Here is a 22,496-nt window from a genome sequence, read left to right as displayed (position 1 = left end):
AGAGGAGTATATGTAATTTTTTATTTTATATAGTTAAGTGTGTTTCATTTAATAAGAGGTTTTTACAAGTAGTTAACTACGCCTTCAAATATAGTATTTCATTTTATGTAAAAATATATGATTTTGACTACATTTTATATTAATGTTTACCTTTGCAGGGGTCTGTTACTGTTTTCATCATGGCCGTCAGAGAAATTAGAACTTCTTGTTCACTGCTGTCTTCAAAGAAGCTACAGGTCAGAAATGATAACATACCGGCTATAGTCTCACTTTGTATTTGACATTGTTCTTATAAGAAGAATGGGGGTCTTCTTTATTGGAAGGGTCTTCTTGTTTCCTTGCTCATAGCAGCCAACATTTCTGTATGCCTAGAAAATTAAAGATGGATCATATTAATTTCTACAGGCAAGAAAGCAACTTTTTATTATTTACTAAAGTGAGGCTGACAGCTGATACATGCTGCCTGATACATGGTATTAGACACTTGCTTAATGGTTTCAGCCAGGTGTGAGTGAAATACATTCTCTTCTATGCCTTTCGAACTCCAAATTAATAAGATAGGTTTTACGAGCGCTCGGGAGATCAATACAGCACAGCCTTGTATGGTATATTCAGGACTTCTGCTTTATTAGCACATGTAGGCGCTTTAAATAGTCTCACATTCAAACAAAATGTTAGGAGCCAACAGGAGCTTTAGGGGCGTGAATAGAAATGTGAAACTTCCCGCTCATCAGTGTTACTTGATCATCACTACACAGAAGTTACAAGACCAAATGGATACCACATACTCAAAATGGATTCAGTTTCCTTGCACAGGTATATTTGACTGAAGAAAAAAAGGAAAACTTTAAAAGCCAATGGTGGGTCCTAAGTGCCTTCTCACCGCCCGCTGCCTTGGAGTGACAAGTCTCTACCTGCATGCACGTATAGGGAGAGACCTGTCCACTGATTGGCTGCAGTGCTCACTTGACATAACAGTGTCATGCAAACATCGGGAAGCCTGGCGCTGACATCACTAATCTGGATGATGAGTATAAGCTTTTTTTATTTTAATCACGGGACTATGGCATTTAGAAAGGGGTTGTTTAACTAACGGACAACCTCTTTTAAGCAGCAACCATTTGTCTTCATAACAGTATGGCATATGCTTGCCTTTTTCTCAGTAAATGCTTTAAGGTTTTATAGTTCTTCCACAGTGTTGACCTGATAATTAATAGGTGCATTTAGCATAAAATGTAAGCAATATTCATATAAAATGTAAGATGTATTCATACATATGGGTGCAGCTAGCCTTTCTGCTGCCAGAGTCAAACACTGAAATGGCTGTCCACTTGTGCCATGTGTGGCCACTTTGAACTATAGGAGATCCACAGATAGGAAAGAAAATATATACAGGTGCATCTCACAAAATTAGAATATCATCAAAAACTTAATTTATTTCAGTTCTTCAATACACAAAGTGAAACTCATATATTATACAGAGTCATTACAGAGTGATCTATTTCAAGTGTTTAGTTCTGTTAATGTTGATGATTATGGCTTACAGCCAATGAAAACCAAAAAGTCATTATCTCAGTAAATTACAATACTTTATGACACCAGCTTGAAAAATTATTGTAAAATCTGAAATGTTGGCCTACTGAAATGTGTGTTCAGTAAATGCACTCAATACTTGGTCGGGGCTCCTTTTGTATTAATTACTGCATGAATGCAGCGTGGCATGGAGGTGATCAGCCTGTGGTACTGCTGAGGTGTTATGGAAGCCCAGGTTGCTTTGATAGCAGCCATCAGCTCGTCTGCATTGTTGGGCCTGGTGTCTCTCATCTTCCTCTTGACAATACACCATAGATTCTCTATGGGGTTAAGGTCAGGTAGGTTTGCTGGCCAATGAAGCACAGTGATACTGTTGTTTTTAAACCAGGAATTGGTACTGTATATAATACACATGTATGGAGTAAATTTAGCACCAAAATATACAGAAAAAATAGATCATCAACATTAACAGAAATATACACTTGAAATAGATCACTCTGTCTGTAATGACTCTATATCATATGAGTTTCACTTTTTGATGATATTCTAATTTTGTGAGATGCACCCGTATGTAATACACATGTGTGGAGTAAATTTAGCACCAAAATATATAGAAAAAATGCCGTTGTCATGGATAAATAAATAGATGTAAGTTGCATTGGCTATTAGAAGCATTATTCAGTTCTTAAAAACCGATGAACCTCCATGGAAGGACATCTCATCACATGTGACCGCTGCATTCCAATAGTCCATAATTGGGAACTTTCAGTTCATGAATAATAATGGCTCTGCAAATCGAATTTCCTGAGAAAATCCGTGCGTTTGGTGACTTTAAATTTAGTCAAATCTGTTTATCTCTAGTCATTCTGTAAACCAGTGTGTTCAACTAGTAGCCAAAACAAGCAGCAAACCAGTGGTTAATAATGATTTTTAATTGAGTGCTTACGGCAATAGTAATTTCAATGTTATTTCCTCTTTGGTTGTATTTCCCACTAAGTCCAATTATATGACCAAAGGTGAGGGTATTCCAAGAACATAGGCTAACACTGACTTTCCAGACCCCAAGTATAGATGTGATTACATGTAAATCTGAATGTAAGCATGCAATTTCTCTGCATTTGCCTCCGATAGATTCTGGTATCACCATCTGTTTAAGATCATCAATTGCGTGCAGATCTTGTGAATGGTTCTGATAATTCTCTAGAGTTTCTTCTGACTCCCTTCTACATTATATCTGTTGTATAAAAACAATTATTACTAATGGGAAATTGGTATGAAACTTCACACTATCCGAACCCAAGATATAAGAGGAAAAATTAGATTTTTAATATTAAAGGTACATTCTGAATATGATGTGTATATTGAGAAAATGTAAAATATCTACACAAATTCTTTTTTTAATATTTTATCAGTTTATTGTCATTGGTTTTTATATTTCGGTAGATTTTGTTTATGCAGTGTAGAATACAGAATGCAGTGTAAATCTGTTGTTGGAAATCATTGGCAAGCTGCTGTTTACTTAATTCACCACTCATTAATACCAAATGCAAATATTTTATTTTCATATCCTATTCTGTGAAAAACAACCTATAGACTATATACATGCTAATAATATAAGATACATGATGTGATTAACATGTAATTTAATCAATTAAGATCAGTGGCCAGTGAGTAGCCTGCTTGTGGGCTGTTTCCAGTTACAAGATTCATTTTTTTGCCTTGAAAATTCTAAACCAATATTAACCAATTAATGATTAGCGCCGTAGATGAACGGTAGTCGTCGGAAGTGGGTGAATGGAGTGGGCTCAGAAGTTGAGTCTGCGTCATCCCTGGCAAATGATGGCTGGGTTATTCAGTCATCATCTGTTAACCTTCTGGCTCTTACTGAAACCTGGATCCAGCAGTCAGACACTACCGCTGCTGCTGCTCTTTCATACGGGGGACTACACTTTTCTCATACCCCAAGATCAGACAAAAGAGCAGGTGGAGGCGTTGGTCTGCTCCTATCACCAAAATGTACCTTTCAGGTTATCCCTCAACTACCCTCACTAGTCTTCCCTTCTTTTGAGGTCCATGCAGTCAGACTCTACACCCCCTTCTCCATGCGAGTGGCGGTATTGTATCGTCCTCCCAGCCCCTCCCATCAGTTCCTTGATCATTTTGCCACTTGGCTTCCACATTTTCTCTCCTGTGACATCCCTACCCTCATCATGGGCGATTTCAACATCCCCATTGCTCTTCCCCTCTCCCCATCTGCTACTCACCTTTTATCTCTAACCTCCTCGTTTGGCCTTTGACAGCTTACTAATTCTCCAACGCATGAAGACGGAAGCTCTCTCGACTTGATCTTCTCTCGGCTTTATGCAGTGGATGATTTGACAAACTCCCCTCTCCCGCTCTCTGACCACAACCTTCTTTCATTCTCTATCAAGAACTGCCAGGCCGCTCAGGTCACCCCCACAGGCCATATTTATAGAAACATACAGGCCATTAACACCCAGAAACTTATGAAGAACTTGCAGTCTTCATTGGCCCCTATCTCCTCCCTCTCATGTCCTGATTCTGCACTGAAGCATTAAAATGAAACACTTCAAAGTGCCCTGGATGAATTTGCATATCCTTTACATAGAACAACACAACACAGATGGCGACAACCCGGCACACCCTGCAGCGGTGCTCCAGGTGCGCTGAAAGTCTGTGGAGAAAATTCAGTCTACACGAAGATTTCATCCATTATAAGTTTATGCTTAGAACATGCAACACTGCCCTTCACCTCTCCAAACAAACCTGTTTCAGCACGCTCATCATCTCACTATCCAATAACCCTAAACGTCTCTTTGACACTTTTCATCCCCTGCTCAACCCAAGAGTGCAGTCCACAACCATGGAGCTTCGAGCTGATGATCTGGCCAATTACTTCAAAGCAAAAATTGACCATATCCGACAAGAAATTATCTCCCAATCACCTCATACCATGCACTGTCCTCCCTCCCCCACTGCATCTAGCTCACTCTCTGATTTTGAACCAGTCACAGAAGAAGGAAGCAGGCTCCTTGAATCTTCTCGCCAAACCACTTGCACCAGTGACCCATTTCCATCACATCTCCTCCAGTCCCTTTCCCCTGCTGTCACCACTCACCTAACTAAAATATTTAACCTCTCTCTCTCTCTTCTGGTATCTTTCCCTCATTTAAACATGCCATCATACATTCACTACTTAAAAAACCATCCCTCGACCAAAACTGTGCCGCTAACTATAGACCTGTCTCTAATCTTTCCTTCATCTCTAAACTCCTGGAACGCCTGGTCCACTCCCGTCTGATCCGCTATCTCTCTGATAACTCGCTTCTCGACCCTCTCCAATTCGGTTTCCGCTCTTTGCACTCTACTGAAACTGCCCTCACTAAAGTCTCTAATGATCTACTAACAGCTAAATCTAATGGTCACTACTCCATGCGAATTCTCTTGGATCTCTCTGCAGCATTCGACACTGTGGATCATCAGCTCCTCCTCACCATGCTCCGCTCCATCGGCATCAAGGACACCGTTCTCTCCTGGTTTTCCTCCTATCTCTCTGACCGCTCCTTTACTGTATCTTTTGCTGGTTCCTCCTCCTCTCATCTTCCCCTTACTGTTGGATTCCTCAAGGATCTATTGGTCAAACAATCAGTAGATTTGGTTTCCAGTACCATCTCTATGCTGATGACACCCAATTATACACTTCTCCTGATATCATGCCTGCCTTTTTAGAAAACACCAGCGATTGTCTAAACGTTGTGTCTAACTTCATGTCCTCACCATATATGAAACTGAACCTGTCAAAGACTGAACTCCTTGTGTTTCCTCCCTCTACTAAGGTACCTATACCCGACATTGCCATTTCTGTATGTGGTTCCACTATTACTCCCCAGCAACATGCCCGATGTCTTGGGGTCATACTTGACTCGGAACTTTCATTCGCTCCCCACATCCGATCACTGGCTCGCTCTTGTTATCTGCACCTCAAAAACATTTCTAGAATGCGACCTTTTCTTACTTTTGATTCCGCAAAAACTCTTACTGTTTCTCTTATTCATTCTCGTCTAGACTATTGTAACTCTCTTCTAATCGGTCTCCCTCTTGCCAACTCTATCTCTCTTGAATGCTGCAGCCAGGATCAAATTCCTTGCCAATTGTTACACCGATGCCTCTACCTTGTGCCAGTCATTACACAGGCTACCCATCCACTCCAGAATCCAGTACAAACTTATTACCCTCACCCACAAAGCTCTCCATGGCTCAGCACCACCCTACATCTCCTCCCTCATTTCAATTTACCACCCTACCCGTGCCCTCCATTCTGCTGATGACCTGAGGTTAGCATCCTCAATAATCAGAACCTCCCACTCCCGTCTCCCAGACTATACACGTGCTGCGCCAATTCTTTCGAATGCACTTCCCAGGTCAATACGATTAGTCCCCAATCCCTACAATTTTAAGCATGCCCTGAAAACGCATTTATTCAGACTGGCCTACCGCCTCAACACATTGACCTAACTATCCCTGTGTGGCACAGTCAAAAGTTTTACTATAACCAGGTTCCCCGCATCATGTTCCCACATGCTTTATGCATCTATTATCCCTCTGTGTCTGTACTGTGACACACTTAACATTATGGCTGGTCCAAACAATCAGGGCAATTGTTACCACCCACCTTTCGTGTCACTTTACCTTTTTTCCTCATAGATTGTAAGCTTGCGAGCAGGACCCTCACTCCTCTTGCTATCTGTTATGATCTATGTGATTATTGTTATGATGTAATGTCTATCATCTGTACAAGTCCCCTCTGAAATGTAAAGTGCTGCAGAATATGTCGGCGCTATAAAAATAAAATTTTTTATTATTATTATTATCATCTGCCTTTAAGAGCCGCTAGTGGAGTCAGGGCAGGCGGAGGGGCTGGGGAATCACTGACAGGGAGGAGAAGACCCCGTGTACAGTCTGGCCCCTGTACACCGAAATCTAATTAGAAGAAAATGTGAAATGGTGATTAAAGAAGAACCACAGAGCGGATTTCTTCACTAAAGATCTCAATGTAATCAGTATTACAGCACCATTAAAGCTATGTCTTTACTTTACATAATCATGCTGACAAGTTCTCTTCAATGGAGTCGTCTACTACTCTATTAACCCCCTCTCAATTTATATATTACCTCATAAAATAATGACATTATGCAGTCTCCTCCGGTGCCATTGCTATTCCAGAGATGTAGGAGCTGGCTCTCCTATGACAATATTTCACGTGAGCCTTACAGCCAAACAGTGACTTCTAATAGACAGCTTCACTCTCACTACCTTTGGACGTAACTGATATCCAGAGGAGGTCAGAGAGCAGCAGCAGCTCTTCTTCTGGATGTCAGTTTCGTTTGAAGGAAGTGACAGTGAAGCAGCTCATAAGCGACCACTGAGTGGCTGAAGGGCTTATATAGCACAACGTCACGCGAGCTCAGTGACACCCGTTGCTGACATTGCTGGAATGGCATAGTATAAGAAATTCCGGCACTCAAAAGAAATATATGCAGAAGAAATTTATTTGTACAACAGATTCTCCCAAAATTATATGACGTTTCGGTCTACAACTCACACCTTCATCAGACTAGAGGTATGGAGATATATGTGAGCATGGAAAGCAGGGCCGGCCCGAGAGATTACGGCGCCCTAGGCGAAACTATTTTGTTACACCCCTACTATTCTTGGCAGTGGATGAAAACTTGGGATATAAATTTAGGAGCAAAATAAACCACAACAACAATGATTAATTAACTCTCTCCTAACTCTTTAATCTTCTGAGAAGTTGTATAGGACAAATATATACAAAGTAATCAATAACACAAAACAAAAACGACCATGGGTAATTCAAATTTTTGTTTCCTTGCCTTTTTTTTTAAAAGGATGACACTAAGTCACTGAGATTAATTTGTTTAGCAACTTCAGATTCTATCGAAATTGTTGCCAACCCAACTAACCTCTCTTGCGTCATATTTGCCCTTAAATATGTACACTTTTCTTTCCATCCCTAAAACTTTTTGCCTTTTGAAAAGATTTTTTATAATTTTTTCTATTTTTTCTCTGGCGCCCCCTTTGGGTCGGCGCCCTAGGCGGCCGCCTAGTTCGCCTATACGTTCGGGCCGGCCCTGATGGAAAGTCCATGGAAGGCAGCCACAATAAGTAGCAATATTCTTTTTGGAGGGGAGGAGAGAGATATCAAGGTCTTGGGACAAAGGGAGAGAGTCCCTGTGGGCACATAGTCAGGCGTGCATGCAGCGCTGGCAGGGGGGCTGGGTCGCCCCGTGGTAAAGCTTATAAATGTTTGGTTATGATGTGTTTATAGTCTGATAGAGATGGCTATCCTATGGAACGTCATCGATATCTTGTGACCAGGCAACCCCTTTAAAGTCTTGATTGAATAACTATGCCAATAATGTGTGGCAGGAATATATATTTCATTAAAAAATGCTTAAAGATCAATTTCATTACAACAAGTGACGTCTGCCCGGACCCATTAGCGATCAGTTCTTTTAGATATATCTGTCATCTTCTTGTCTTGTTATTGATTGGGACTCTTAAGAGCATGAATTGATTCCACTTTAGAATACTTCTAGTAAAACTTATCTGTAAAATCCCATACTGTTATTAGTGTAACGCCTCATTGTCTACATTGTTAGTCATGTCATTTGGTAACTATTCATTTTCCCTACTTCATCGACTATCTGTCTAACAGTTAACTTTATTGATAAATCTGCATGTTCTAACCAATATTTGAGTACGATGGGTGCTGGGTGGACCATTATTCTCATTAATGACAATAAAAATACGTGACATGATAAAACAATCCAAAAGGGTTATCCATAACACCTGTCCACGGGTAGTGCCAGGTCCCATTCCCATCCATGGTACAGAGCTGCAATACCTGGCACAACCCATAATCTCGACCGGTATTACTTCAGGAAGATAGTACTCATGTTTTTCTAATCATGCACAACCCTTTCAGCCCTGTCTACTACGATCAGACTCCTACTGCCCCCCACTCTCTCCAATGCGACTAGGGGGGCATGATTGGATGGCGGCTGGGAGCCCACTGTATCTATAAAAGTATAACATTAGTTAATCAATAAGGTAAAAGAGGTAAGGCAAATAAAATTGAAACACCTGATTTGGCGTTTTTCAAAATAAAATGGAATAAAATATGAAAAAACTATCCCTCATATGTTCTCCTAAATGATATTAATAAAAACTGTGACCCAGTTTGCAAAAAAAAGCACTCACAAAGGTTCATTAACAGAAAAATAAAAAGGTTACATGTCTCAGAAAAATGGCAACATAAACCACTATTTTTTGCAAAGTCCAGATTTTTTTTTCAGCTATTAAAATATAATAAAAATACATGCAAGTTTCATGCCACTGTAATCATACTGACTGACCTGAAGAGTGTGGACAAGTCAATCTTATAGCACAAAGAATGCCATAAAAACAAAGCCCCAAAAATGTCGGATTTGCATTTTTTACACCATTTTACACAAACTGGACTTATTTTAGTTTTTAACTACGTTGTCTCGTAAACTTAATTGTTTAATTCAAAACTAAAAATCATCCCACAAAAAAGTCAGCAGAAAAATAAAAGAAAAGTTAAGGCTCTTGGAAAAATGGCACAATGGCACAAAAATTAAAATTCAACTGCTACTGAAAAGTTTGCAGTGAATCTGTCACTAAGATCAACCTTCATAAACTATATACTTGTGCATGTAGGTCATAGGAAGATGAATAAAATGATACCTTAATATCTGCGATCTGATGTCTTATTCCTGAGAAATCTACATTTGTTTTAGTATGTAAATCAGGTGTTAAGATCTATGGGCAGGACATAGATCTCCCTGAGAATCTGCCTACAGAACAGGTACTGACTCCGGAATGACTGACTTCTTTGCCTCATGGTCTGTCCGAGACTAGCATCGCATTACATCTGGCCATATACTGACTGTAATTCTTCAGGTCAGAGGGTGTGATGACCTGACTAGTGGGAGACTAGTTACTTCCCAAAGTACAACTCAGCCTCGCGTCTCGTCACTGCATCCTGCATACCTGCTATAACCTACATTTGGCGTAGTCGGCAGGATGCAGTCTCCGAGTGCGGACAATGGCACCCTAGATCAGGGCAGGGCCGTGAACTCAACAGATAACGAGGGCTCCTGGTCCAGCATTTCGTTGGGGGCTATGCTGAGCAACCTGCCTAGGTTTTCCGGCTCCAATACCATGCTATGGAGCTGGACAGAGCGCATGCGAGGCTCTTTCGGATGCACCCGAGGCAGCGAGACCCCAGTGGGGGCCCATGATCAGACTGGTAGTCGCTAATCAACTACCGGTCCCTGTTGCTGGGGTGTTGTGGGTACAGGAGACGCTGTTCGGTAAATCCCTCGGCCTCAGAGGAGTGGTTCTGACCCAAGGGGAAACCGATAAGCAGCATCCAGTCATTCTGGGCATGAACATACTGCAGGAGTTCGGCAATCTGCTCCTCAATGATCCCACGCATGAGATCCTGAAGCAGTGGGGTTCCCGCATGGCCCAAGGACAGGTATTCCAGCAGTTGGTGCGGGAAGCGCGAGTACATCAGGACTGCCGGGAGGGTGAGGCTCAGGGCAAAGTCATTGCGCCAGCGGCTCCCCTGCTTGTACTACCCCCTGGGCAGATGGTGATGGCCCTGCCAATTCGAGCCTCGATACCCTTGGAGGGCGTAGAGATGCAGGTGGAGCCATGCTACTCAGATTGCTTGCCTCCTGGCATACTGGTGGCTCGCTCCCTGACCACAGTGCAGAAGGGGACCCTCCTGGTGTGCTGCCTCAACCTTGAAGACCAAGACATCGTCCTGAAGTCCCGTACCGAAATGGCCAAGCTAGTAAGGCCATTGGAAGAAGTGCTGCCGGCCCCTGCGGTCCAATTGAGAGTGCAACCCGAAGACCCTTGGGCAGTGACTATCTGAACTCTACAGGCTGCCGAGACCTCAACTCAGGAGAAGGGTCGAGACATCCTGGAACAAATGCAGGCCTAAGGGGCATGCTGGAGCAATCCCGCGATAAATGGATCCAACAGCAGCAAGAAGACGAAGAAATTGGACTCCTCCGGCAATGGGTAGCTGCCGGAAAACTGCCCACTGACTCCCAAAGACAGACTTTGACTCAGGACATGTTGCTGATGTTACGACAATGGGAGAGGCTGGTTATCAGAAAGGGACTATTGTATCGTAAAATGACATCACGGACAATATCTATGACGATTTGCGCCCGGAGCCCAACTCAACGAACTGGCTCGAGAAGCCCACGAAAAAGGGGCTCATTTTGAGCTCAAAAGACCTTGCAATGGTTGCAGCAGATAATTTACCATCCACGCTTGCATGCTGTTGTGGACGAAACTTGCCGGGCCTGCCGCCTATGCGAATTAGCCAAACCGCCCGCCCAGGGAGCCCCAGTACAAACAATAGTGACCTCAGCGCCCCTCGATCTTCTGACGGTGGATTACCTGACCATTGGTCCCGCATTCCAGGGGTATGAACACTGCCTCGTCATGGTAGACCATTTCACCAAGTTCGCTGTGGTCACTCCCACTCGAGACCAAACCGTGGAGTCGGCCGCCTCCACAATTTGTAGAAACTTCATACAAGTGTACGGCTGTCCTTAACGTATTTTTAACATTCCGACCAATTTTTTTGGGGAAAAATTATGGAGGAGCTACACGGTCTTTACAGTATGGACAAATCACGGACCACGCTGTACCACCTGCAGGGGAATTGGGCTTGCGAATGATTTAATCGGACATTAATCCAAATGTTGTGTACTCTGGAGATTGACAAGAAGGCCCATTGGCCAGAATATGTCCCTGAACTAGTATGGGTTTATAACAACCGGGTGCATCGAGTTACCGGCTATACCCCCTACTCACTGCTATTTGGACGAGAAGGCAAGGGGATCACGGAGGTATAGTTGGACCCAGAGGAGCCCCAGCCCTGGACCGGGGTATCATCATGGTTACGAAATCTCCGACACCGGCTGCAAACTCTCCATCGAATTGTTCATACCAAACTCCAAGACTTAAAAGGAAGGAATCTACCTCCACCTCCCAACCTCCAAATCGGAGATCGAGTACTTGTACTAGACCAACGCCCCCAGAACAAATTAGAGCCACACTGGGAAGAGAGTCCCTACCGAGTCCTACGCCGAATGTTGTGAGTTAATTTTCCCCTTCACCGTCGATGTCTGATGAACTCCCTCTTCTGGTGAAGGAAGGTAGTGAGGCTGATTACCAAACACCTGATCTGGTAGATGATGACTGGGTAACAGGAAATTCTGACTGGATATAAGGCAGCCGACCCCCTTCTGAGTCGCTGGTGATTTCTCTGCTGGATTCTTGGAGACCAGTCTGATTCCTGCTTCCCAAAGATAAGTTTTTGCTCTGCTATTGAACTTATTAGTTTTGTTTTGTTTACCTTGTTTTTTGAAGTTCAGCCATCCCCTGTCGGGGGTGTGCTGAGTTCCATTTTTGTCTCTGATCAGTTTGTCTCTTTGCTCTGTCTTCAGAATTTACCTGAGTGCTGATATAGTCTTTTTGAAGTCCTAGCGACTTCAGGGCCTGTTTTTCCTATCAGACGGTTGGGACATTTTTTGGTAGGGTTTTTTTTACGGATTGCAGACAGCAGCTTTTCTATCCTGTCCTTTTTAGTTAGCTTGGGCCCCATCGTTTGCTCAACCTTTCTTTCTATCTGTGTTAGTGTTTTCATCTTGCTTCACCGTCAATATATGTTGGGGGCTGCCTATTGCTTTGCGGTCTGCTCTGGGGCAGTTTAGATTTCCCCTTTCTTTCTTTAGGCCTATTTAGTTCTCCGGCTGTGATCGAGGGGTCTAGGGCATCGTAGGAACCCCCCACGGCTGCTGTTAGTTGTTGTGGATAGGATCAGGGGTCTGCAATCCGATAGCTACCAACCTCTCCGGTTTTCTGGACTTAGCTTGTATTTTTGTTTTTTCCTCCTTCGGTGACTCATTCATAACAGCCGAATAAACCCTGAAGGACCTGTATACGAAATACGACCTGAGAAATACAGAACACTGCCCACTCGCATTGTGCACCGTAATATGTTACACCCATGTACTTCCACTGACCTGGTACAACCTGAACCTATTCCTCAGGTCTCTGAACCATTGCCAGTGGTCTGGGACCCGGACGACGAAGAAGACTTCCCCACGATATCCATGGGCTCTCCAGTCAATGACAACTCAACTGACCCAATTAGCCTGCCCAAACCAGCTAGCCCACCACTGTCCACCACCCCAGAAGACTCCACCCTAGTCAAACTTAGATGCTCTGAGCGGTCAACAGCTGGTAAACCCCCTGAACGATACGAACAGGACCACATCATATGGCAACAAAAACTGACATCTCCGCAGACTAACCCAAGTATACTAAGGCCTTCGCCCGAGGACTGGCGAGCATACAGGATGGGGGATGGCCCCCGCAGAGAATCCAGGCCGGAACCAAGGGGACCGCCATTTAGGTTCCTAAGGGAACTGTACCCGAGGAACGGAGGAGGAAAGTGGTCGGCTGAGAGTGACAGGACAACAAAGGGAGGGGTGAGTATAAAAGGGGCAGGGGGCACGCAAGGGAGTGAGTTAGCTGAATGGCAGACACGGAGCAAGAGACTGTGGGGGTGTGAGAGAGCCAGAGCGACAAACGGTGACCAGACAGGAGGCCAGCAGTAGAGGGGAGACTTACAGCGGCCTTCGGGTAGGAGACGCTGAGCTTACCGACAAGAGACTGTCGCTTCAATCCGATCCAGAGTCACTACCTGCCCATGGTCATCCGCGGCCGTTGCCACTGTGCTCCAGCCTGTTACGGCCTGCCCGAAGACTATGCCACATCTCAACAGACTCACCCAGGGCCGGTTGTGCCCCTACCCCTCCTGGGCGTTGGAGCGCCCGAAGACTACGCCAGATCTTTAGCAGCTGGGCCCAGCAGCTGCAACACCAAAGCAGCTCCAACAGAGATGCCGAGGGACATCAGGACGGATAAGTGACACTATAGGAAATAAGGACCCGTAGTCGGCCATATCGCGGCCCAACAATATCCGGCATTTGCCGGGTTAGTCGTGTTCTCTTTAAATAGTGTTTGGTTGTACTGAGTCCCTGCGAGGACAATTGTTGTTACTTTGTTTTGGTTGCTTAGGATAGCCCTAGTGGCTTCAATTTATAAAAGTTGTATGGTCACCCTCACCCCCCTTTCCTGGTATGCATGGTCCCCCTCACCCCCCTTTCCTGGTATGCATGGTCCCCCTCACCCCCCTTTGCTGGTATGCATGGTCCCCCTCCCCCCCATTGCTGGTATTCATGGTCCCCCTCCCCCCCATTGCTGGTATGCATGGTCCCCCTCACCCCCCATTGCTGGTATGCATGGTCCCCCTCACCCCCCATTGCTGGTATGCATGGTCCCCCTCCCCCCATTGCTGGTATGCATGGTCCCCCTCACCCCCCTTTGCTGGTATGCATGGTCCCCCTCACCCCCCCATTGCTGGTATGCATGGTCCCCCTCACCCCCCCATTGCTGGTATGCATGGTCCCCCTCACCCCCCCTTTGCTGGTATGCATGGTCCCCCTCACCCCCCCTTTGCTGGTATGCATGGTCCCCCTCACCCCCCCTTTCCTGATATGCATGGTCCCCCTCCCTCCCCCCCATTGCTGGTATGCATGGTCCCCCTCACCCCCCCCATTGCTGGTATGCATGGTCACCCTCACTCCCCCATTGCTGGTATGCATGGTCCCCCTCCCTCCCCCCCATTGCTGGTATGCATGGTCCCCCTCCCTCCCCCCATTGCTGGTATGCATGGTCCCCCTCCCTCCCCCCCATTGCTGGTATGCATGGTCCCCCTCACCCCCCATTGCTGGTATGCATGGTCCCCCTCCCCCCATTGCTGGTATTCATGGTCCCCCTCCCCCCATTGCTGGTATGCATGGTCCCCCTCACCCCCCTTTGCTGGTATGCATGGTCCCCCTCACCCCCCCATTGCTGGTATGCATGGTCCCCCTCACCCCCCCATTGCTGGTATGCATGGTCCCCCTCACCCCCCCTTTGCTGGTATGCATGATCCCCCTCACCCCCCCTTTGCTGGTATGCATGGTCCCCCTCACCCCCCCTTTCCTGATATGCTTGGTCCCCCTCCCTCCCCCCCATTGCTGGTATGCATGGTCCCCCTCACCCCCCCATTGCTGGTATGCATGGTCACCCTCACCCCCCCATTGCTGGTATGCATGGTCCCCCTCCCTCCCCCCCATTGCTGGTATGCATGGTCCCCCTCCCTCCCCCATTGCTGGTATGCATGGTCCCCCTCCCTCCCCCCCATTGCTGGTATGCATGGTCCCCCTCACTCCCCTTTGCTGGTATGCATGGTCCCCCTCACCCCCCTTTCCTGGTATGCGTGGTCTCTGTTAAAAAAAATTAGTTATATACTTGATCTGTAAAAAATGTTATTCTCACCTTCCGACAGCACCCGATCTTCTTTCCACGCGCCCGGCCTCGCGGTCCCAGTAATACATTGCGCGAAACACAGCTGAAGACGTTGCACTCTAGTGAGAGTGACGTCATCTCCAGTCTAAGGTGCAAGGCATTACTGGGACCATGAGGCCGGGCGCGTGGAAAGAAGATCAGAGGCCGTCGGAAGGTGAGAATAACATTTTTTTAAATTTTAATTCTCTTTTTTACAGTTCAAGGCCTGCCGCCCCATTGAGCGCTGCGCCCGTCTGTGTCCGCCGCTGATCGGCAGGCGCAGCTTACCGTTACAAACAGCTGCGCCTGTCGCTGATTGGTCACAGCCGCCAGGCCTTGACCAATCAGCAACCCGCGATTTCGGTTACAGACAGGCATGATAAGGCATATAAAGTGTGTGTGTGTGTATATATATATATATATATATATATACACACATACACACTGCTCAAAAGAATAAAGGGTACACTTAAACAACAGAATATAACTAGAGTTGAGTGAAACGGGTTGGTCAAATTCAAAAGTCTCCGACTTTAGCTAAAGTCGGGTTTCGTAGACCATAGCGGGAGGTCGGCCATGAGGTCGCCGACCCGCGCGCCAAAGTCGCGTTTTCAAATAATGCTTCCAGCGCCTTTTCTCAGCCAATGATGGAGGACGCACACTGTGGGCAACGCGATGACATGGGCAGCGGCCACCACCATCTTAGAGAAGGGCATTGACGTGATTGGCTGGCTTTGTGTGGCATCACAGTGGCTATAAAAGGCCGTGACCGTCGACCACCATCTTACTTCTGCCGATCTTAGAATAGGGAGAGGTGCTGTTGCTGATTCTGAATAGGGAGAGCGTTAGGCAGGGAAGAAGGAAAAAAAAAATATAGCTTCTGCTGATGGCGCTTTTCACTGTACAGTTAGTGTGCAGTGAAAGGGGAGGATTTTTGTTGTGTGCAGCAGCGCTGGTGGTGATTAGGCTGCCTTTTAAGGCTACCTGACAGCTGCATTGCTGTGTGCACACTGCTGTTCAAACTGCTTTTTTCAAAGCACTCCAACTTTTATTTTGTTGTTCTGGTCAGTTACCGAGCATTCATTTTTTTCACACACGTATAGCGGTGTACGCTCCTCACACACTACCGTGTACCGGCTGGTATCACGGACAAATACAAGCTATCTGTGTGTGACTCTGGAAAAACAAACCGAGAAGATTTTCCATTATTCCAGACCTACACCGTATAGAACTGTCCGATTTTCAAACAGTTTTGTATATCTGCTGTTTGATAACGGTCAAAACTATACAGAGGCAGCATGTGTCACTCCGTATAAAAATAGATGGAGATTTACAATTTTCCATACAGACACCGTATAGAGCTGTCTGATTCTCAAACAGTATTGTATATCTGCTGTTCGCATTACAGTCACATCTATACAGAGTCAGCGTGTGTGTGTGACACTCCGTAAATACATATACGGACATTTCCATTTCTCCATACACCGTACTGAGCTGTCCAATTCTCAAACAGTATTGTATATCTGCTGTTTGCATTACAGTCACATCTATACAGAGTCAGCGTGTTTGTGTAACATTCCATAAATACATATACGGAGATTGTTAGTTACACAAAAACGTATACAGCTGTACACTTCTGATACAGTACCGTATATCTGCTTGTTGGATTACGGTCAAATACATACTGGGAGAGCGTCTGTGACTAACAAAATATATACGTAGATTTAATTTTTTTAATACACCTTACATAGCTGGACGCTCCTCATACAGTACCATCTCTCTGCTGGAATTTTTGGTACATTTTCCCAAACATGAGGAAGTATGGTGGAAGAGGCCGCGGACGTGGGCAGGGGGACGCGGCTGGTACTGATGGTGATGGTGCATCAGCTGGTTCTGGCAAAAGCACAATAGTAGCTAAGGCAGGAGGTGTTGAGCCTGCGTCATCGTCTGGCCCAAGATGGCCTGTCAGGTTCCCTTTTCTTGGAGTAGGAAAACTACTTTTAAAGCCGGAGCATCACGAACAGGTTTTGGCGTACATTGCTGAAACAGCCACCAGCTCTATGGCCTCCTCTTCTGAACCCTCGAAACCTGCAAGCACGGAGTCGTCAGTCTGGTCAGGAAAAACACCTTTCCTTGTGTCCTTCACCCCCACCAAAAGTTAAGGATGCGGCAGCCCACACTTCAGATTACTCTGTGGAGCTCTTTTCACATACCATGCCTGGGTTATCCAGTCAAATCCTGAATTCCCCAGTCCCAGATGAATCTGACATTGAGTGCACTGATGCACAGCCACTGCTAGATGATTCTGCTGGTACATTGACCCAGAACACTACATTGCCCTTGCAGTCTACTGAGCCAGAATCTGACCCTGATGAAACTCAGGTGCCCCTTCCCGCATACTATACCACCTTACACGGTGACACAGAGGAAGGTAAAGAGGAAGGTGCAGATGACTTTGAAGAGGAGGTGATGGATGACCCACTTCTTGACCCGGATTGGCATCCATTGGGGGAGGAGGGTGGCGCTGATAATAGTTCAGAAAAGGAGAAGGATCTGCAGCAGGCATTGACATCGCAGCAGCGGTTATCTGGCAGGCCCGTAGCTGTCCAAAATGTGGACCAAAAACTAAGAGTTGCAGGACAGCTTGGCCAGACGGTCAACTTAGCACAGCGTGCAAGACCAGAAAATGTATACCATAGTAGGAAGAGTGCAATGTGGCACTTCTTTGTCCAAAATCCTACTAATGAGGCAAAGGTTATCTGTAAGAAGTGCGGAAGGACCTTTAGCTGAGGTAAACAACTCAGAAATTTGAATACCAGTCGCATGCTTAGACATTTAATCAACATGCACTTGCAAGCGTGGACGGACTACAAAACCTCAGGTAGCACATGTGCACCTGTTCCAAATGAAGGTAGCCAGCAACGCTCAATCTCTTCCCCCACTGTAAGACCACCGCCACCGTTATGCACACCACCAGCACTAAATGTTGAGGTGTCGTCGCAAGGCCAAAGCACTCAGGGAATCACAATGGTTTTGCAACACAACACTGAATCTAGGCCATCACCACCAATACCATCACCAACCCCCTCCCACTCCATCCGGTCCACCGCTACTTCCCCCATATGCAGCTCTCCAGTCCAGCTCACCCTACCAGACACTCTGAGTAGGACAAGAAAGTACTCATCCTCTCATCCGTGTACACTGTGTTTGAATGCCTACATTGCCAAACTAATCTCATTAGAGATGATGCCATACCGTTTGGTTGAAAGCGAAGCCTACGCAGTCCCACGCTATGACCTACCCAGTCAGCACTTCTTTTCTCGAAAAGCCGTCCCAGCCCTCCACCTGCATGTGAAAGACCGCATTGTCCATGCACTCAAGCAATCAGTGAGTGGAAAGGTGCACCTCACAACAGATGCATGGTCCAGTAGGCATGGCCAGAGCCATTATATGTCCATCACTGCGCACTGGGTTAATGTGGTGGATGCAGGCTCCACAGGGGACAGCGGAGGTGGAACAGTGCTGCCTAGCCCATGGTATAGGAAACAGTTGGCTGTAGACTTTCGACCCTCCTCCATAAGTGAAAGTTCTTCCACAGAGCGCAGTTGCACGAGCACTCCATCCGCAGCAGGCAGTGTTGCACATGAGGTGTCCCACTATCGAACAGCTAGTGGTAAGCGTCAGCAGGCTGTGTTAAAGATGATGTCTTTGGGCGACAAGAGACACACCACGGAGGTACTGGCCGACTACTTGCAGCAACAAACTGAGTCATGGCTGGGCAGTCTACATCTTGAGCCAGGCAAGGTAGTCAGTGATAACGGCCGTAATTTTGTGGCAGCCATAGCCCTTGAAAAACTCACACACATACCTTACCTGGCTAACACTTTGAACCTGGTGGTGCAGTGCTTCCTTAATAATTATCCGGAGTTAACATCGCTTCTCCATAAGGTGCAAAGACTGTGCTCGCACGTCCGTCGCTCGACCGTACACTCCAGTCGTATGCAGAAGCTGCAGCGATTGCTCCACCTCCTCAAGCACCGCCTAAACATAGACGTTGCAACAAGGTGGAACTCCACCCTGCACATGGTTGAGAGGCTGTGCGAACAGAGGCAGGCTGTAATGCATTTGTGGGAGGATACACGGGCAGGCAGTTTGAGGGAAGACATGGAATTGTCGGGTGTGCAGTGGTCAAAGCTGAAAGACCTCTGTAAAGTCCTTTAGTGTTTTGAGGAATGCACACGGCCGGTAAGCGCAAACGACGCCATCATAAGCATGAGCATCCCACTTATGCGTCTGCTCATGCAATGTTTGACGCACATTAAGGTTCTGGCGTCTGCAGCGGAGGAGGAACAGAAGGAGGAGGAGGAGGAGGGAAGCCTTGCTGACAGTCAGCCATTGTCTGGTCAGGGAACTGTCCTGGACGAGGTGGAGGAAGAAGAGGAAGAGGAGGAGGAGGAGGGGGATGCTTCTCAGGAGGCAAGAGAATATGTTGGCGTTCCAAGGTCAGGTACAGGGTTTGTGCGTGACTGTAGGGATGTGGATTTGCCAGAAACTGCTCCTCCACCCAGCAGTGGCAGTGCATTATTGACACCTGGAACATTGGCCCACATGTGCGATTATGCCTTGCAGATCCTAAAAAGGGACCCCTGCATTCCCAAGATGATGAATGATGACGACTACTGGCTGGCCAGCATCCTCGATCCACGCTACAAAGGCAAATTACACAACATCATGCCACAGGAGAACCTAGATATAATATTGGCTAACAAACAAGCAACTCTGGTAAACCGTTTGTTTGAGGCTTTCCCAGAACACAGCAGCGGTGCTGGTTCTCCCACGAGCCATAGTGGACACAGTGGAAGAGGTATTCGTGGTGCACACAGCCAATGCGGCATTGTAGACAGGGGTTTCATGACCATGTTGTGGACTGATTTCTCAAGTATCGCTCACACAACTGCTAATACTGCATTGATTAAAAGTGACAGGAGACAGCAGTTGTCAACTATGGTTACAAACTACTTCTCCTCCCATATCGATGTTCTCCCTCACAGGTCATTCCCCTTTGACTGTTGGGCCTCTAAACTTGACACCTGGCCTGAATTTGCACAATATGCCTTACAGGAGCTCACTTGCCCTGCTGCTAGTGTGTTATCTGAAAGAGTCTTCAGTGCTGCTGGATCAATCCTGACAGAAAAAAGGACCCGTCTGTCGACCCAAAATGTTGATGAACTAACCTTCATTAAAATGAACCATGCATGGGTTTCAAAGGATTTTGTCCCACCTTCCCCTCATGACACATAGGTTGCCAGAAAACTGCCTCGCTTTTGTCCTCCTCTTCCTCGGACTTGCCCAATTCCGCCATTTGCAGCTGCTGAATGTCCAGCCTACACATCAACATATGCCATTTTTTAAACCTCCCTAATTGGGCTGCCCTCCCCCCGTGGGCTGGGGTCAACACCTGGCACACCCGGGCAAGTGCCGTTGCTCTGAACAGGTGGATGGGCCCACTGATGGCCGACGGCACTGGCACAGGGCCCCTCATAGTACAATACAGTGTCTCTGATGGTGGGGGCCCTGTTATGAGCTCATTTTCTGCTCCACCAGTTGAGAGCTCTTCTTCCGTTCTCTCTCTGGTGGTGACAGGAGATAGAGAGGTTGGTCTAATTGGTAGTGATCGGCCACCTGGTGAGAAGGATAATGATTAGATCTCTGGAGTATCAGACTGGATATAAGACAGCCGACGCCCTATCCTGTTGCTGGTGATTCAGTCTGTTTCTCAGATCTGGGACTCAGCTCTGTTCCAGTCTTTTCAAGTTAAGTTTGTTTTTGCTAATGTTCACACTTGCTCTTGTTGGTCAATTCAGTTTGTTGTGTGGTCAGCCAGCCCGGCTGGGCTGAATTTCCACTCTTACTTATCTGTATTTGCCAATTTGCCTTTTTTTTGTCCCGTATTAGATTGGCCTCTTTTTGCTCTGTCTCAGAATATTTCAGAGTGCTGATACAGTGGGAGAAGTCTAGTGACTTCAGGGTTAATTTTGCTATCAGTTGTGTTGGACATTATTTTTGGCAGGGTTTTTGGCAGATTGCAGACAGTGGCTTTCCTTTCCTGTCCTTTCTAGTTAGTCGGGCCCCATCGTTTGCTCAGCCTATTTTCCTGCCTTTGTGTGTGTTTTCATCTTGTTTCACTGTCAAGACATGTGGGGGGCTGTCTTTCCTTTGGGGTCTGCTCTGGGGCAGTTAGTTTTCCTCTTTTCCTGCTTTAGGCTTATGTAGCTCTCCGGTTGTGACGAGGCATCTAGGACCAACGTAGGAACGCTCCACGACTGCTACTAGTTGTGTGGTTAGAATCAGGGATCTGCAGTCTGCATAGTTACCAACCTCTCTGGTTTTCTGTGACCTAGCTTGTTTTGTTTTTTTCTCCTCGGTGACCCATTCATAACAGGGCCCACTCGCAGTCAGACACACCAGCGTATTATGAAGGGCCCTGTGCCAGTTCTGTCGCCCACGAGTGTCCTCCCCGCTTGGTCATGGCCACAGCACTTGCAAGTTGCAATACTTACCTCTCCCTGCTCCACCGCTGTGTAGTCTAGGCAGTTAAATCCTTCACAGGGACGGCCACTAGAAATTTGGTGTATTGATCGAAGATAGTTAAGATGTAGCTATGGCCTGTCCTGCTGGCCTCTACCTTCAGATGATCAATGGCTACCATTTGTAATGGACGTCAACTTACAAGCGGATGCAGTGGTGCTTTATGATCACCTTTCACAGTTGTGATAGTCACAAACGTGTGACACTCCTGCCACCATTTTTCAATGTCTCCTCTCATGGCAATCCAATAGAATCACCTACGCCCTGTGGCTTCTGTCTTTTGCACTCCAAAATGACCAGACACATCATGATAGGCAGTGAGGACCATGGGTACATCTCTCCCTGTGATCACAATATAATGGAGACAAGTAACGGTAATGTGATCCATGCTGCTGCGATAAAGCAATCCTTTCTTCACAAAGAACCATTTTCGCTGTCTCCTCAGACAAAGTAATTGGGGGTCTGCATCACCTCTGCAACATCTACCGGGAGGTTTTCCCGCGATGAGTAATTCCCAAATTTCTGCTAACACTCGACTTTCCGTCTGTACTTGTATCCATGTAGTTTCCAGTAGTGGAGAGTCTTGACTGGCTTACTGAGATTGAAATATATAGGAAGATTTTAAAGTACCACAACATTGTATACTGGTGTACGCTTCGAATACCTTTCCCTTTTTCTACTTTTTAAATTCTGGTGTAATACATACTGAGCCTGTGAGTGTCTGTGTCTGACTCCGGAAGTATAGATGGAAATTTACAATTACCCCTAGACTGGATACACCTGGTATGTGCTGATACAGTACCTTTGTTAAAAAATGT

General features: G+C 46.2%; 1 protein-coding gene across 4 annotated transcripts in view; it reads left to right on the top strand.

Moving 5' to 3' along the window:
* The window catches only part of LOC141096839 (uncharacterized), a 281,517-nt gene that overhangs the window by 133,334 nt on the left and 125,687 nt on the right, over positions 1–22,496 (top strand). For all 4 annotated transcript variants that reach the window (XM_073583673.1, XM_073583671.1, XM_073583672.1 and 1 more), the window contains one exon: positions 159–236. In XM_073583673.1, coding sequence (XP_073439774.1) covers positions 159–236 — 78 coding nt within the window. The remainder of the gene's footprint in view (positions 1–158; positions 237–22,496) is intronic.

The sequence above is a fragment of the Dendrobates tinctorius genome, unplaced genomic scaffold (genome assembly GCF_039654945.1).
Source record: "Dendrobates tinctorius isolate UK_male_01 unplaced genomic scaffold, ASM3965494v1 ptg000079l, whole genome shotgun sequence".
Taxonomy (NCBI): Eukaryota; Metazoa; Chordata; class Amphibia; order Anura; family Dendrobatidae; genus Dendrobates; species Dendrobates tinctorius.
Note: the sequence above shows the minus strand (reverse complement) of the source record. Positions and strands in the feature narration are given on the sequence as shown.